The 18496-nt window shown below is 37.9% G+C and overlaps 1 protein-coding gene across 2 annotated transcripts in view; it reads left to right on the forward strand.

Annotated features, from left to right (window-relative positions):
* Positions 1-18496, forward strand: part of LOC137887269 (CUB and sushi domain-containing protein 1-like) — a 361990-nt gene that overhangs the window by 192791 nt on the left and 150703 nt on the right. For both annotated transcript variants that reach the window (XM_068730105.1, XM_068730106.1), the window contains exons 6-9: positions 1265-1377; positions 2347-2424; positions 11462-11543; positions 14288-14412. In XM_068730105.1, coding sequence (XP_068586206.1) covers positions 1265-1377; positions 2347-2424; positions 11462-11543; positions 14288-14412 — 398 coding nt within the window. The remainder of the gene's footprint in view (positions 1-1264; positions 1378-2346; positions 2425-11461; positions 11544-14287; positions 14413-18496) is intronic.

Below are 18496 nucleotides of genomic sequence, written 5' to 3' on the forward strand. Positions count from 1 at the left end.
TGTTGCTCTAGGGAGGATGGTAGAACATTGGCTTCCAGGCAGTCTCTTACATCATATCCTTTTTGTCTCAGTGCACCATTTTCACAACATTTTAAAATCGTTCTTTACCACTGCTTTGGTTGCTGTTCATAACAAAATGTGAGCGCAGCTAAAGCTGATGTAAGACTTACCATAGGCAACCAACTCATTGTCTCAGTGGTGATGATTTAAAAGTGTTTTTGAAGATGTGAACTTTGCCGACTTTCTAATACTTCACTATGTGCTCTTCAATATGGCTTTCTGTTGCTTTCCAATCAATCAGTGAACAGACATATTAGTGCATTTTCACTTTTCTTTCCAAACAACGATTTGTTGAATATTCCTTCAGTTAAATACACTTGGGAGGGAGTGGGAGTTGTACCGTACCCAGTGCAAGCACAGTGCTCTGCTTCTGGTCAGTGCCGATCATTATGGGAAGGGAAAATATCACTCATTCCATTCCCTGGTCCACATTTTCCAAGCCAGTGGAACAAATTGCCTTTCAGCTAAAATCTCTTTGAATTACAGCCAGCCTTTGCACCTTGGAGGACAATGCAAAGTGACATCAATATCATACTTTGAACTCTTTGGAAAGTTCTGCTTCATAAAAGGATTTTCTTTTATTCACAGGCAATCGGATGAAGTAATTTAGATCATAGAGTTATTCACACTTCTACAGTATGTTCTGCATTGTATGCTATATTGTATTTTTGATTTTTTTGTGCTGAGGGATTTCACAGCAGTGGTTGTTGCAATCTATTATGCTTTAATCTGCAATTACATGGCAGCATGTTGAAGCACTTTCTTCTAACAATTGTATTTTTGTTAGAGATGTTTTTCTACCTCAAATTGAAATGTATAAGCTCATCTTCCATGCTACATCCATGAACCAACTGCACGTACTGTAACCGAAGGTTATAACAAACAATGTTTGTCTTTGGAAGAGGACATAATCTCTCTATTGGCGTGATATTTACCAGCATTGTAGAAATATATGGTGCACAATAATAACATAATGCACTATAGAACATACCCTTATTCACTAGAAAGGGTGAATACTGTGGATCTGCAATAACAAGAGCTTGAGTTTTGTTACATCATACCTTTGCTTTCCCATGTGCCTGTCTATCTGCTGAATTTTCTTAAGTATGTTATAAATGCTAAGGAGCAAAAAGTTACTACTGTTTGTTTCTGTTTGTTTTTTGTTGTGTTTTTTACGAGTTATTTCTTATTTTCTTACCTCCAGGCTGACTGGTACAACCCTGCCCTCACCGGTGATATCAAATAAGAACTGGCTTCGGATACATTTCACCTCAGATAGCAACCATCGAAGAAAAGGATTCAGTGCTCAATACCAAGGTATATCACAATCTTTCAGTTTTATTACTTATCTGCTCTCTGCCTGCCTTTTATGCATACATGTATGGTATGCTCACACATATTTACAACTAATCCACACATATAAAAACATTAACAAGATAGCATTGGGAATACATGGTAGTTTTTCTTGCAGCATATTTTAGAATAGCAATTATTATGGACAGAAGTCTGGTTTGACTTTCTGGACCTTTCTTGTCATGTGATTGACTGGTTGTATTACTTAATTAGCATATTAGGGTGCATATTAGTGTCCATGTGGCGGCTCAGATTTAATTGACTGCTTCCAACGTAAAACATGGCGATGCAAGACTTGTATATTTTGCTGCGTGTCTAAATTCCTGTCTGTCTCCATCTCTTTTACTATTCATGTTATGCTGTTTCTTTCTTCCTCAGTCTTTGGTCCCTTGCTCTTGCCATTGGTAACTTTCTGTCTGTCTCTTCTGTGTGTGATGTGTGTGTGTGTGTGTGTGTGTGTGTGTGTGTGTGTGTGAGAGAGAGAGAGAGAGAGAGAGAGAGAGAGAGAGAGAGAGAGAGAGATTTGCTTTTCTCAGTAGAATGTAGTTTGGTTGTAGCACTGACTTTGTTGTTATCCTCTGCAATGGTGCTACTTACGATAAAGTAGATGGAATCCATTTAAAGCTGCTCCACTGCTTTGCTCATTTCTCCCCTTTTTCTCCTCTCTTGTCCCTTCTTCTCTGTGTCTTTTAATGTCTTCTCCCTTTCCCCTGTTCTAATTTTCAGTTTCTGCCGCTGTTGCATTTGTTGTAGGTTTGTTATTGGAGGGCGAGCGTGAAGCATTTACTGAATCGCAGAGAAATTGCACTGCTGATGTGTACTGAATGGCAAATGCTGAAAATAATACGCATTTCAATTTGTACAGAAATTTAAGTTTAATACATTATTATCTATAATTAAATTATTAACCTCCATCTCCTCTTCTTTCTGCAGTGAAAAAAGCAATAGAGTTGAAGTCCAGAGGGGTGAAGATGATGCCCAGTAAAGACTCCAGTCACAAAAATGCTGTCTGTAAGTAAAATACTGTCTGCTGTTTGTGTGTTTCAGGTAGTGTACTGTAATTTAGAAAGCCCTTTTTTAAACCAAAGTTGAAAGAAACACACACACACACACACACACACACACACACACACACACACACACACACATTATATATGTACAGAAGGACACACAGCCTGCATCCATCTTTGATGTGGCAAGAGCAGTAACTATCTAGGAGACAAGAATTCAAGAATTAGTGCCGCACTCTTCGTTTTTTTTCATATTTCCTTCAAAGGGTCAGAGGTTCATATGAAATTAGTTCTATATATAAACATTGATGTGTATTTACAGAAGCAAAATGTGTTTATAGAAGTAAATATATTAAAAACACACCCAGTATTTGCAAAGAGATTGTATTTTTATACTACAGTAACAACAGTGAAGTTTTGACTTGCATAAACTATTCTATCAATTTAGTTGTTTTACACACTATACAATGATGATTACTTCTTGGTAATTACTGTAAAACATGCTGAAAGAGCGAACTGAATCAGAATGTAGTATTTGTTATTCTTTTTGTTGTGTCGGCCCCCTTGTACAACCATCATGTTTGAAACCAAGTCATACTCATGAGCCTCTCTTTTGTTGTTATGATGGTTTGAAGAACTTTTCAAGCTGTCCTTTGTCACACACAGTGAACCTCCCTGTGCTGGTGTCATGATGACAATCTGCTACAGTCTATAATAAGCTCAATGCAGCGTCATTTTTATATTCTAACTTTCTGAATTTTTAAGTGGAGTCTGGGGCTTTGGTGTTGGGATTCTTCATGGCCAAAGCTGGAAATGCACCCACTACATCTTATTTGCCTCTCTGGAGGTGTAGCCAAGAATTCTTAAATTGACAGTGTAGTCTACATCAGGTAAAGTCATTGATGGGTACATTTTCACAGCCCACTTCTGAGACATATTGTTAGCCAGTAGTGAAATGCAGTGTACAGAGTTATATTATATTTATGGCAATAGTTGACGGGTAGATGGATTGAATATTACTGTATGGTTGTAGGCTTCTTAGATGCTTGCTGATAACTTACTTCGAAGAACACTTTCCAAAAAGGCGAAGGGTCACAATAGGCTATAAAACTGAAAAGCATCTGTTATGCTATGAAGCTGAAAATACAAAACAGATTAAATACAAACAACAAATAAGTTAAACGTTTGCATTAGGAGGAGTGTTACTATTAGTTTCCACAACAATGGAGCAACGCCAACACACCGCTGCTGTTGAAGCTGACCAGAAACCTGGAGATGGGTCTTCTAGCTCTGCTGTTTCATTTGTACTTGCCTAGTGCAGCTGTCTCGCACCCCAATCTGCTTATTGTGCTGACCTCAGCACGTGTTGCTAGCAGCTAGAGCTGATATAAGTGTCAGAGCGGAACTGGTCCTTGTGAACTTTGGTTTCACATTACAGTATGTGCATCAATCTAAATACAAAATAGAAAATGCTAAAATGGGTAGACAGATATACTGTGGTGGTAGTTAATAAATATAATTCTTTCTGAAGTGATGAACAGGATAGAAATTGTCCTCAGAGCACCTGAAGCAAAGATAAAAAATGCCATGGGCAGATTTATCATATTATTAAACCAATATTTTGATGTGAAGAAAATTGTCTGAAGTTCTGTTGTTATGTTAGAATCTGCACAATGAAAACAAAGACAAAGGCAAAAAAAAATTAATCAAACTTTGTCAGACAAGGTCTCAAGTTTGTTTTAATGCTAATGTGCACAGTAGGTGTCAATTTTGCATTTTATTTTGGAATTCTGGCCATTGAAAGAAACCTCAAGTGGCTGTGTTTCAGCATTTAACTATTTACTCAGTTTCGGCTTTGTGATATCTTCCCACCTGATGAACCATCTTCGCTAGCTACTGATACTATACAGCGAATCAAATCCATCACTTGTTATTTAATAAGTCACATTTCACCTAAGTTGCAGCTAATGGGAATCCAAATAAACTTAAACAATATGTTGACCATGAGGCAATTAAACAATTGAACAATAAATGTGATGAATATTTCTACAAATGTCAGAGTCTTTGCAGCTTGCAGATGCCCTTAAAACAGTATCCGGATCATGTGACTGAGGCTTTTAATTGTCACGGAAGCCCATGCTCATACCTCATCCATTCCTTAGGGTTTAGCTTCATAATAAACCCCTCATCAATAATTCTGCTGATTTACACGCTCAGCCAAGCATGTGCTGGTGCAATTAACATTACTATGTGTGTGAGTGTGAAGAAGAAATTGCGTGTGCTTGTGTGCTTCTCCATGTGTTGTGGCAATTAAGATTAAACTGGTATGCTCTATGTGTATTTGAGTGTGTGCATGCGGATGTGAGGAGTTCCTATGGTAAATCAGTTTATTATTTTTATCAATGATGTAGGGCTCAGTGAAGAGTGCAGACATCTCACACACTTTCGTTTTACTCACGCTTAAACAAACTAAGCATGCACACATAGATACACACAAATACGTAAGCACACTCATACACAAATGTGTTTTCCTGTGAAAGAATTGCCTGAAGTCAGTCTGCTGAGTCCAAAGCTATTGCATTTGCTTGTTACGAGAAGGGCCAGCTTACAAAAACATCTTGTTGTGAAGTAACTCTCTTATCATGGGGGTCTGTGGAGGTTTCTCTTAGGCTGACATGTAAATGTATTAAAAATAATTATAGTATAGCCTTGCAAATGTGATGTTCCGCATGTTTCTTAAATACATATTAATTTGAAAAGCTAAACTCTGACTCCGTAAGCAATGAAGCTCGTCTGCAAAAACTCAGCTACGTAATCTTATGACTTGTTGTTCAGATCTTGTTGCACATTACCCTGTGTGGATTTTATCATGGTGTTAAGTAAAATCACAGCGATCAGCAATGTTCCATATGTGCTTAAAGAATCTCAGAAGTAGCTGTCCCACTTGTAAAATGATCACTGCCCTGTAGCAAACAAGCTTTGTTATCTGTTATCGCAATGCCGAGCCAAATAATGATGATAATGGCTTTTAACTGTGTTGTCCAGGGCTCCCTAAAGCTTTTGAAGCCCTGGACCAAATAAGAAATTTAGTTTCTCACCATGGGACCCATGCTTATTAAAACATAGCATTTTTATCGTGGGGATCAAAACTGAGTAAATGTGGGTTTTTCGATTGGGTCGAAGGCTCAGTAAGGTTACCGCAATCATGTAGTTCAGTTAGTCCATCAGGCTGGGAGCCTGATCATTAAAACATTAAAAAGGATAGCCATGGTCCTCTTTTGGTCCCGAACCAGTCTTTGAACAACACTTCTTTACACTGTATGACCCCCAGTAGTAATATAGCTGTATTGCAGATAATTATGCAATATATAATCATTACAAAGAACCAGAGACTGATGATAATGAGTTTTACCTGTCTAGAGAATAGAGTGCTTATGAATCATAATCTAAAAGACTGTCTGTTGCAGCCTCTAGCCTATAGTAAAGCACAGTCTAAATGGACAGACACACATGAGAATATGTTTCAATCAGTTTGAGAACGGTATGTTTTTGAATAATTCTCACACTGACTATTGATTAGAATCTTATGTGATACTTACTGAAGATAGATAGATAGATAGATAGATAGATAGATAGATAGATAGATAGATAGATAGATAGATAGATAGATAGATAGATAGATAGATAGACAAATAGATACTGTAGATAGTCAGAAAAAAACACAGATACAGAAAAATAAAATAGATAGGTATACAGACAGAGAGAGAGAGACAAACAGATATGAAGATAGATAGATAGTTAGATGCACAGAGAGACAGAAAAACAGATAGATAGATGAATAGATAGACATACAGACAGACACACAGATGGTTAGGTATCCAAGGGATACACCAATGTAAAATATGTAGAGAATGTAAAATGGTTCAAATTAAAGCAGCCCATCTTGCAGTTGTCCTCTCACAGCGGCAACATTAGCTTACTGCTGAGGATGTGTCATAATTATAGAGAGACAGAAAGATTGTGATTAAGGAGTTTTACTCCCTAGACAATGACCTAGAACTGTAATGAATCATTATTGTGAGAGTGTGATTTATAATCAGTGTTTTCTTCAGAATTGTCTGGCAAGGTAGTTCTGGGCCGCAAATTACTTAAATGAAAACGATGTGACCACTTGAAACAAGGAAAGCAAATACATTTGGGAAAACCTCACAGTAATGCAGACTGTGCAAATATTATTTTATACTGTGTTTCATTACACGTGGCTTTGACTCAGCATCACAACAAGTGTATTTATATGGATACATCTTGTGGGCTCAACAAAATGATGCTGGGAAGATGGCTGCAGTCTTCAGCTCTCGGCTTGATTGACCTGTGTGCACAAGAACATGGAGAAGAGAGAGAGGGCTGAGTGGATAAGAGGCAACAAGGAGAGCAGAGGAGAGCATATCAACAAACTGCACTTCACACATTTCTCTCTTCATCCAGCCGGCTTCTGAAGAGCACCTCAAAGACTCTTACCTGAAACAGATGTCAGCTGATCTCACACACACACACACACACACACGCACACACGCACGCACGCACGCATGCACGCACACACACACACACACACACACACACACACACACACACACACACACACACACATACACACACACACACACACACACACATACACTCAAAATACTCTCCCACGCTCTTCCTGCCTCCCTCTTTCTTTTTGCACCCTCTGTCATTGACTGTTCGACCACAGTGTCTTTTTTAATGGTTCATCTGTCTGTTGGTATAATAACTAATCTTTTGTGCTACACAGTTTGCATTCTCAATGCATCCGTCTTTAGTTTGCCCTCTAAACACGTGTTTTTTAATTTTTCTCCAATTCCCTGAGCCAGTGGTTTGTAACTCTTTCCCATGGGAACGTCAACAATAGTTTGTTACAACAAACAAACAAAGCTAACATCAAAAAAGACTGTAATACCGGTTTTCTTATTTTATTACATTTTTACGTAATAAGCGAATAACAGAAATCCGACGAATAAATCAACAAGTGAACGAACAGAAAATGGTCAAAAAAAAGAGAGAAAACAGAAACAGAAATAGTAATTTAACACACACCCTCTGAGCAACGACATGTATTTTTTTCATGCAATCTAAAATGAAACCCAAGACAACAAAATGACACATGAAGACAATCTTGTTGTCTTGTTGAGAATTTGGATGATGGCATTAGCACAGTAGTAGAAAAGGCACTCAGATCAGCACTATACATAGGTATTGTACATAATAACTTTATCTGCAAAGTAACTACATTTGTTAAATACTAATAATTAAAGTATAAAATTGAACAAAAGGAAATATTAAAGTAAAGAACAGATATAGATACATCTCACTACTGCAGCAGCCACATAGTCTTTATGTTGGTTACCAAGGAATTCATATTTTTCAGACAGTTACATTTTCTAAGGCGTGAGTGCATAGTGAATAGTTGAGGACAGGAGGAACCGAGTCATTTAATGAGTTCAAACCCTGTCTATAGGAGTGGGCGGCTGACGCCAAGAGTCTACTAGACATCAGAAATGCCAAACATATACTCATATTGGCATCAATGAGAAAATGAATCACTTTTTCCAAATTCCTAAAAAGTTGACTGTTAGATATGAAAGGTTTGCTGAAGACACTTTGATGATATGGGAATTATATTATGCATCATAAGCTTGTGTTTAGGCGTTGAATGGTCTTTTAAGTGCAAATGTGGGATTAAGTCAGTTTGAGGATTTTTGACAAGCCCATCAATATTGCCAGATATTTGGCAGCTATTTTTCTATAACAATCTCATGTTGTTTGCATGAGCTGGATTTGTTTCGGCAATATGAACCTTTGTATTTGATGCCAATGAAAGCCATTTGAACATTTTGTGAGAGAAAAAGGATGAGAGTGTAACAGAGAAAGTGTCTTTTTATAGGGTGTTTGTGTGGTGATTTTTGGACAGAACATCACAAACACAGCAGAGCAACAAGACAGCTTGTTCTGTTTGCATCATATCTCACGCAAACATGCATAAACAGCGTCCATACGCTCACAACCCCTCAGCAAAAATCACACAAACACACCAAATCATTCATCCATCTTTTATGCTGGGATGCACTCCTTTGTAAATTGCAGCTAATGTGTACTAGAGAGTGAAATGCGGGGTGAGCAAGCTGAGATTACAAAAGTAGAGAGAAGGACTGAGTGGGAGCAGATGTGGATGACAGGAAGAGAGAGGCTAGAGAAAAAGATACTAGTAGCGATGGACAGAAAGAAAAAGAGATACTAAGAGGTCAGATATAGCTCCTTCTCCAGGATATTCTCTTTTCTTTCCCTTTTTGCTTTTGTAGTCCCTGTTCAGCATTCTCCTTATTTCCATTTTATTCATTCTCTCTTTCCTTTCACTTTATATTTTATTTTTTTGCTAACCACCATTATTCATCCACAGAGTTCCATTAAGACAGAGCTGGTTTAAACTGGTTTCTGTCATGTTGTCTGGTCTCATTTACATTTACATTACGTTTTAGGCATGCAGCAGATGCTCCCAGCCACAGCGAAGACTAAAACCGATGAAAGATCCCAAATATGAGCTGGACAAAAATTAGCATGTGTTTTGGTTGTGCTTTTTTTAGATCAGTTGTGATCATGCAGATAGATGAGAAAAACTAATTACTGCAGAACATTTATTTTGCCATATTATCTTTTTGAAAAATATTTAGTTTCTATGTTTCTTTTGTGACAATTTCTCCCTTGGGAGATCTTTGTGTAATTGCACACTACATTTCTGGATTTGCTTAGGAGTAGTTCACAACATTTTAGATATTCTAAAAACTAAGATAACGTTTATTATTATGTAAGAGAGGCACAACATGATTGCTTAATATTATATTTAATTTCTGCCAATAAATCCCACTAAATGCTACACACTGTTCTTTAAAGTAGAAACTGAAATGTGACAATGTAAAAATACCCAGTTCAAAGTTGAAGTCCTCCATTCAATATTTTAATTAAAAGTATAGTATTATGGGCAATGTATTTGAGTATCATCATTTAAAAAGTTATCATTATTGAGGCAGAATGGCTCCTGTCATTACATTTTTATGTCAAAATAATTAAAATGTAGAAAAATAGCATTTAATGTTTAAGTATGTAAGCATTTAAATGGAAATGCTAAAGGTAAAAGAAAGACAAGTACAGAATCTAGAAAATTACAGTGCAAGTATACATGAATAAAGTATGTGAACTTAGTTACTTTCAAACACTGCAAATGTTCTTGTTCTTTATTCGCAAAGAGCAATCAGTCAAATGTCTCACCTCATGACATCTGGCAGAGTGAATTTGAGCTCTGTTCAGGGACAAGCTAAAGTTCAAACGATGGGCTAAAGCTGTTCACAGTTTTCTACAGATGTCAACGCCTCACAACTGAAGGCTTTTTGAATGCATCTTGACCTGGGCCTTGTCAGGCTAACGCTACTCTACTCGCAGTAACATTAGCACTTTGTGGTGAAAAAAAAAACATTATGAAGAATGAAACATAGGCTAAAGAAACACTTAACAAATGTAAGTTGATTCATTTTGTGGAGAAGAAAATAGTTTTATCTATTCACTACTTATCTTAAGAGTTAGCTAACAGGTAATGTTAGTACTGTAAGGTTAGCTAGCTCAAACCCTGGTCGTTTGGTTGATTGTTCATGACATGCTAGGTTTGCACAATGTTTAACATGACCTGAACAGCCTTTCATGATACTTTATGAAGTCACGTTACATGCAAAAAGATCTTTATTGATATGGTGAATGGAAGCATTTTTTGTGTTTTATTCTTTTTAGTTTAGGAATTGACAACTTTCATCATTTTGGCAGATATTTTATCTACTTTTGTAGTGGGCCAGAGACATTTGAGATCTGTCTATTTTGTGTTGGATGATCTCTATAGACTGATAACTTACTGATCATAATCTGGGTATATTGCTGCTCTTTGATGATTTTTTTTTATCGTTATATCTCTTCTATTATGATTACATCTACCAGGTAGAAAAATAACCACAAAAGGGAGAGGCCTTGTTTTCACATCGAGGCGTGAGTTTTTCTCAGACATGTTCCTGTCAACTGAGAATATATCTATATTAATATTCAAAGGATGACTGCATGCCTCATTTTATGAACTCTCACTACCATTAGGGGTGTAACAGTTCACAAAATTCTCGGTTCGGTTCAATACGACACGGTGCCACGGTTCGGTACATTTTCAGTACAGCAAAAAAGCAGAAATGCCAGAGAAATTTCCTTGATTTTAAAATATTTGTATTCATTAATTAAAACTAATATCATAAAGTATGTTTGTTTTTTTACTTTGAACAATGATGTATTAATGTGTGTACAGGAAGCTGCAGCAACTCCTGTTTTGTCTTCAACACATGGGCTGCTGCTGTGCTTCAGTGAAAGAAGGTCACAATCTCTCTGATCTTTGATAGGAGGCCAGAGATCTGCTGCACTGCCGTTGCTTTCTGAGATGCTAGATTAATGACATCAGCAAAGCATCCTATTTGTGTCGTTACAGTCAGGTCGCTTTGTGTAGCCTGTGATGTCCGGCCGTCTGTTGTGGGCTGTGAAGGAGTAGTGTCACGGGGCTCAATAACATTAAGCATGTTCGTACAGCCTGGTTTTTCCACTCCAGAGTAGGGTCTCATATCCGCGACTATAAATGTACTAATCGCCGCTTTAGCCTTGTTCGAATCAGTGGCGAGTAGCTGCCTAAACGCTGCGGGGAGAGTTTGTAGCGTGTGTGCTGCTGTTGGTTTTCCTGCTAAGCTAGTTTAGCATAGCGGGCATCCCAGAACAAACGTGCCTCAGTTTAATTTAATTTAATTTAATTTAAGCTTTTAGTATTATTTATTATTTAAACAAATTGTTCCGTTTGTAATGCGTACCGAACCGAAAGCATCGCACCAAACAGTTCAATACAAATACGTGTATTACACCTCTACCTACCATGTATGTTTCCTTTTTTTCAGTGAGTCAAAGCGGTCTTGCTGGTGATGTATGTCCAGATCCTGGAGTTCCAGAAAATGGAAAGAGGATGGGCTCAACCTTCCAGTAAGTTCTCTTTATTCCAGACTTAATTGCTCTCACTCACTCCAAATGAAAGTTCATCATATTAGGTCAAATCAAGTATATTAAAAACACCCACGAGTGCCTTGGGTATTGTTGATCTTTTGTCCGGCACATAGATTATTATCGCATGTGTGTCAGACATGTAGAAACTAGACTGCATAAATTATGTAACTCAAACGTCTTTTTACTACAACAGATTATGTTTGCAGACCTGGCACAATTCAAAAATCATTTGCATAACATGGGAGAAGAGGAATATTTGCTCCATTTATGTGTACTTTGTGCTTCGTTTGCTTCTTGCCAACATAGTATATTTGATAATCAAAAGGAACAGAAGAACTCATGGTGGACTATTATTTTTGACTGATCAACTGTTAACTAAAACTATTGAGCCTTGCTGCTGGCTGAACAGAGTTTAGTGCAAAAACACAGTACAACTAAGTTTACTAAAGTAGAGTTGGTGCCCCTCCCACCCTGCTGTGGCTTTACAAAAAACTTGTCTGTGCAACATATATGATAGACAATGGGTGCAGTAGGGGACACAGGTATGCTAAAACTTGGTGAGCTTAGTTTAGATCTTCAGATACCATGTTGTGTTGAGTTGTCTCCTCTCCTTCAATCATGGACATCCTTTCACTCCCACACTGAGGGTGAATGCCACTCTGCCCCTCCTCTGGTCCCAGAAATGGTCCAATAAGCATGCAACTTTCTCAAAAACGTTCCCCATCGTTTTCCTGGAGACTGAAGTGTTGTGTTTTGTGGTTCATGTATCATCATGAATAATTTCTTTCTGTTGGGGACCTGTTGTTACAGCTCAGGCTTTTTTTACTGGCTTGTAATAAACATATTCACATTCACAGTCTTCTAGATCCTCCTGAAGGGGGAAGCTGTGCAGTGCTCGTCAGACCAGCCCCACATCCGCCAACCTGTTTCACTTCTAGGAAAGCAAATTACTAGCTGCTACAGTTTCGACCTGCAGATAGAGATATACAAAAACACAAAAAAAGACAAAACCACCTGCTTTTTTTTAAAGAACACTTTCACCTGTAACTGTCTGTCCAGAACAGCAGGTCTGACATTAGCCATATGTTTAGTGTGTTTTGCGTTGTTCTCCGGGTGTCCTTGTTTCTGCATTTTATCATCATTAGTTGCTCTTCTGTACAGAGGCACACGGTTAACCATACATATTTATCAATGTACTTTACTAATCACCTTCCAGTTTTATAAGTGTCCTTACTCATAGAGGGGGTGTACACAGAGAATGTGAAGGAATGTTTCGGAAGTAGGATCTTGGCTAAGACAAGGACTTGGTGGTCACAGAGATCATTAAATGATTCACTCCATGGTGTCTGCCATCTTATCTGAAGAAAGGAAGACACATCATTTTATTTAATCAGGAGTGAGCAACTATAATGATCACTTCTCCCCATGACTCATCCTTTTAGCATCAGTGGTAGCTAAATTGCTCTTAAGTTTCTTTTGCGATTATGAGGGAATCAAGACAGGCATCCCTTTTTTTACCTTTTTCTAGGGCTATTTTCAGTCCAAAAAACTTTTAAAACGATAATCATCTTTTAATCTCCAGCTCCTGGTGCTCTTCTTTACCATTAGCAACTTTGGCTGCACAAACTCTGTAGGACTATTAGCGGAGCTGTCTGAGTTCATTACCTCTGTGTGTGTGCGTGTTTGTGTGTTTATCTGTGAGTGAGTATATGTGTAAGTGTGCATGCATGTGGGCATGGATGTGTTTAGTGTGTGTTACAGGTTTGTATCTAATCATCATTAAGCAATGAGATGCAGGAGCTGGAACAGAGTTGTGGTGTAATGAGGTAAAACAGGAGAAATGGAAGGAGAGCAAACCTGCAAAGAAAACTCAAGACGTGCGAGATGGCAGTCACTTAGTGTGTCACGGCGGTTTTGATTCACAGACAACCACATACACAACTGTGATAAAGGTTTTAGTTATTTTCAAGGAAATAGCAACAAAGTTTTCTTTCATGTAATTGTAAATTTCACAGTGAGCGGCTGGATGGGAGGTATTTTCAGTGTCATCAGCAGCGCCGAAGTAGCAGAAGCTGTAAAGTGAATGACCCAACTCCCTGTGACAAAGGCACAGACAAGAGAGATTTGGCCAGGCAGTACGACTCTACAGTGTTAAACAACAGGGTGGAGCCACTGAACAACCAGAACCCTATGTAGCGAATGTTTGGCCAGGTGTTAGACTGCGGTGTGTATCAGCGGGGAGGAGACATTAAGCTTTAAAGACAAGATACCATGCAGACATCCACTCAAATGGCTGAATGTCCCTCTCACTAGTTAGACAGCGGGGTGTTGGAGGGAATGAGAAAACAAGAATGATGAGAGAGGAGGCGAGAGGAATGGAGAAAAGAAAGAAGAACAGCGCAAAGGAAAGCAGACAACAAGACAAAGGCATCACTGAAAAAAAATAAAGGGTCTTACAGAAAGAGAGGAATTATAGGTCCTAATTGGACAATCTTTGAAAACGTTTGGCTTATAAAAGCCACTGTCTCATTAATATCATGGCCATCATTCATACATAATTTCTGCAATTACTTTGCTTCCCAGTTCTCTTAAGACATAACCAGCAATGTAAGAGGTCTGTACATTACCACAACATCACCGTTATGAAGCAGTGAGCACTAGAATCAACGATACTGTTATTACTTTATTGACAAGTGTTGTTACTGTTGTGCCCCCTTAAATAGAATTGGATCCAGCGTCCAGTTCAGTTGTGATGACAGCTATGTACTACAAGGATCTAAAAGTATCACCTGTCAACGAGTCACTGACACACTGGCTGCTTGGAGTGACCACAGACCCATCTGCAGAAGTAAGTTTCACCTGTCATTCCCTATTTTTGCTTGAAATGTATTGCACTGATCACACATCCATGGAATAAGACAAATAACAGATTTGTATTCATATTCATATTGCATTAAAACTATCTCAGCATTCTTTCAGTGCTAGTATGTTATGATATTTACTTAAGTATTCAAAATCAAAGTAGTTAAAAGTTGTTTTAGTTTTCCGTAGACATCCAAAGACTATATTTACATGGTACATTTGCACACACTATCATACATATTCATACTGATGGTGGCAGAGCCATCAAGCAAGGTGCTGACCTACTTATCTGGGATTCAGTGTTATGCTTAAGGACAGTTCAGCATGCTATTAAATGGAGCCAGGAGTTTAACCACCAACCCTTATGACTGCCTTTAATCATCCCAGAGGTCCAAGGGTTAAAAAAACATGATGGCCTTGCTTTAGGCTATGTAGCACTGAAACTAGATTTTAATATTCACAATGAAGCAAATAGAAGCAAATATGCTTGTAATAGTTCTTTGATAACAGTGTGGAGTTCCATGGCAGGAATGTGTAAGCTACATTAGAGTTTGGCCACACAGACAACACGTGTTACAATACAGTACAATAAATCCATTGTTAGTTTTTGTTTCTTCAGGGGATTTGTTGATGATAATAAAAAGATAAAATAAGGCCAACCTATAATATTATACTTAATGCTGCCTGAGATCCCCAGACTGTTGTTCCAAAGCCACAAATATAGCAAAGGCCTGTTCACCTTCAGTCATTAAACTGGACAATGAAACAGTCACAAGGTTCCTTTCTCATTCTCTGGCAAGGAATCCAGAGCAGAGCTGAGAGCCAGGCCCTGCAAAGCCCTAAAACTAATCAATAAAACTACTAAACCAATATGTTATGTATATATAGCATGATGCAGTACCTACGTTTGACTTAATTCATGGTAAATGCCTCTGATTATTTTCACTGTATTGTATAACTGCTGAGATTTTGCATACCCTTTTCAATGCTGCAATACTTTTGTCTCGTTCCAGACCTCTGAATCTGCCCAAATCTCCCACTTTTTCAGCATTTAATTTGGTCTAATGTGTTGTTCACAGTAACACAAATAACAACTCTTAAATGGGCATATTTCTTACAGCCCCTAGCAACTGCTACCTCAGCTTGTGTGCACTGAAAATGACAAAAATGGATGTCTGCACAATCCAGATACCCATTCATAAAGCATTAAATATTATAATATATCTGTTTAGACTGAATTTTCTCAATATTTATCTGGGTATGTTATTTTGCTGGTATTTGTTAATGCAGAGGCACTAAAGGTTTACAATAACTGAAACATAATGAATAATATCAATGTGATTTACATTTTGTTGTGTTGATGTGTTCAAATCATGATTCACTTTCTGACTGGCTGAGTGACTAAATAAATAATATAAGTTTGAGTGGCAGAGCAATGATGCAGGGGCTCTCACTGCCCACATGTTTACTGACAATACCATGTGGGGTGTATTGCCCCACAATAAAAAGGCAGACAGATAGCATACACACACTTATATTGACGGCAAGTATCCAAAGGACAATGTCACACACACACACGTCATAGCTGCAGCAGTATTTGCCTTGAGCTGTGTGTGTGTTTGACAGACAGGAAGTCCCAGTGCTCAGACACACACTATAGGGTCCTTGTCACATTGTATTATAGTGTAAGTGTGTGTGTGTGTGTGTGTGTGTGTGTGTGTGTGTCTTAAACCCTGTGCATGTCTTTTTGTTTGTTTAGGCATGACTGTGTGTGTGTGTGTGTGTGTGTGTGTGTGTGTGTGTGTGTGCATGTGTGTGTGTGCATGTGCGTGCGTGTGCCTGTTTTGTGTCTGTGACTGCAGGAATCTGAGTTCATGATATTGGCTACTTTTGTCAGTAAGAGACAGTAGTGATGAAGACTGCAGTGAGACATTGAGAGAGATGGAAGGACATGTGGATATTATTTTCACAATTAGCTTGCTTGCAAAGCTTCGGTGAAAGGTTCATTTTACCGTTCATATTTTCATGCAATAATTACACTTTTTTTATTGGTTAGATGACCTTGAACCCAGGACTGTTAGATAGATATTTGGTGCAGTACATGTTAAGAAGAGAGTAGTTGCTCAGTATGCATTATATTTCATGTTCCTTCAATGAAGTCATATGCAGAAAATATGTATGGTAGTTTTAAACAACAATTTGTTTTTCTTACTTTCAAAGTAAAAAGGGTACTTTTTAAGGGAAAATCTGAATTTAAAAGGTGAATTTTCAGTCACAACACAATATAGTAACAGCTGGAAACTGTACATTCAGAATAATATGTTCAACAGTGATTTCTGTTTTGATATGTTTCATAAAAATTGCTGTAATTATGGAGAAGAATAAACACAAAGAGCAAAAAAGCGAGAGCAAGGAAGAGAAAAAGAAAGACGAACAGAAAAGAGGCAGTCAGACGCAAACAGGCAGGCAGAGGTTAAATATTGCTGTACTGCTCTGGTGTATTGTGTTATCTGATGTGATCACTCTCCTGGGATTCAAACCCATGAGCTTCTCTCATTCTCTACTGAGACTTTAATGTTAATTAGAAGCTGGTCTCTGGGATGAATCGCCATGAATGTGTTTCTGTGTGTCCGTGTGCGTGTGTGTGCGTGTACCTGTGTGTATCACAGTGTGTTTCGGCTTTCTTTTCTAATTAACAGGCAGATCAGTCATCAGAGGTCCTCCTCTCTCTCCCTCTCTCTCTTGGTATTTTCAGTGCCTCTGAATCTTCCTTGCCTCTTGCCCTTCCTCCTTCAATTTCTTTTCTTTCCCTTTCTCAGATTATTATCTTTCACCCTCTCTATTTTATTTCCGTCTCTTTCTAACCTCTCCCTCAACTCTCTCCACTTTGTCTATCAACCTGCCTGTTGTGTCTTTGCAAACTTCCACCCATCTCTCTCTAAATCCTCACCCTCACTATAATTCAGTATTATTTGTATGTCCTTATTTGTCTTAAATGTTATTTCCTCTATGGCATTGCCATTCCCTCTCTCTAATGGCAGTGATCACCTCTAGCTAACTAATTATGATAGATAAATGGCAAATATATGAGCAGATAAAACTTCCTCTGCAATGGTGACAGTGCTTGTTGACTGAAAATGTCAAGTAAACTATTTAATATTACTGTAATAGAGAGAGAGGGGTTTTAAGAGTACTTTTGACTTTTTTTCTTGCCAAATATCTCTTTAAGGCAATATAACATTTTATGACTTCATGGGGTACTGAAAGCAAAATATATTACTTGCAGTATTACACAGGACAAAATCAATATGGATAAAATAGAGCATTTGGAAGGATATTATGAAAAATGCTTTTCATAATGGAGATCTGCAGGCTCTTTAGGGGCAAAGGTATATACTGAAGGTTTTAGCAGCAGAGTTTGGGGCAATTTTTACCTGGAACATTTCTAAAAATAAATGACTGTTTTTCCATAGTGAAATGACTTGTTATACAATGTAGGACAGACATACTGTACTTTGACCCCCAACTATAAATCCAAGTGATTTTGGTGATCCCCAGCCCATATGATTAGCCTTTGCCATCACAACAGCTTTAGGCTCCCCTAAATTGTCATTATAAAAATAATGAATAATGTTTTGGGATATTATTAGAACATTATCTTCTAGAGAGAAGCCTCCAGTTTTTGAGGTAACTATGATGTTTGATTCTGGTTTGTTGTTTTTGAATTTATTGTTCTTTTTTTTTGGGGGGGGGGGGGTGATTGTGACCTTCCAGAATTTGAACATCATGAGGAAACAGTGTCTTTCAGTGTCCAACACACAAATGAATGTGGATGTATGGAAAACGAATGAAAGAAAAAGTCTTCAGACCACAGCCCAAAGCACTTATTTTTCCCTCCATTGCACAAAGCTGTATGTTTTGTACTTATACCAAGTTATGCATTTGTATGTTAACGATGCAAAAGGTTTCTGAAAGGCAGCACTCCTGTAGACAGTAGATTTGTGGAGCTAATGATATGCCATTTTTGGTAATTGGATCTACTTTCTAGAATACATTGTTTTCCTTTCCTC

The sequence above is a fragment of the Cebidichthys violaceus genome, unplaced genomic scaffold (genome assembly GCF_023349555.1).
Source record: "Cebidichthys violaceus isolate CVI_PGR_0920_01 unplaced genomic scaffold, fCebVio1.0.p SCAF_5, whole genome shotgun sequence".
Lineage (NCBI taxonomy): Eukaryota > Metazoa > Chordata > Actinopteri > Perciformes > Stichaeidae > Cebidichthys > Cebidichthys violaceus.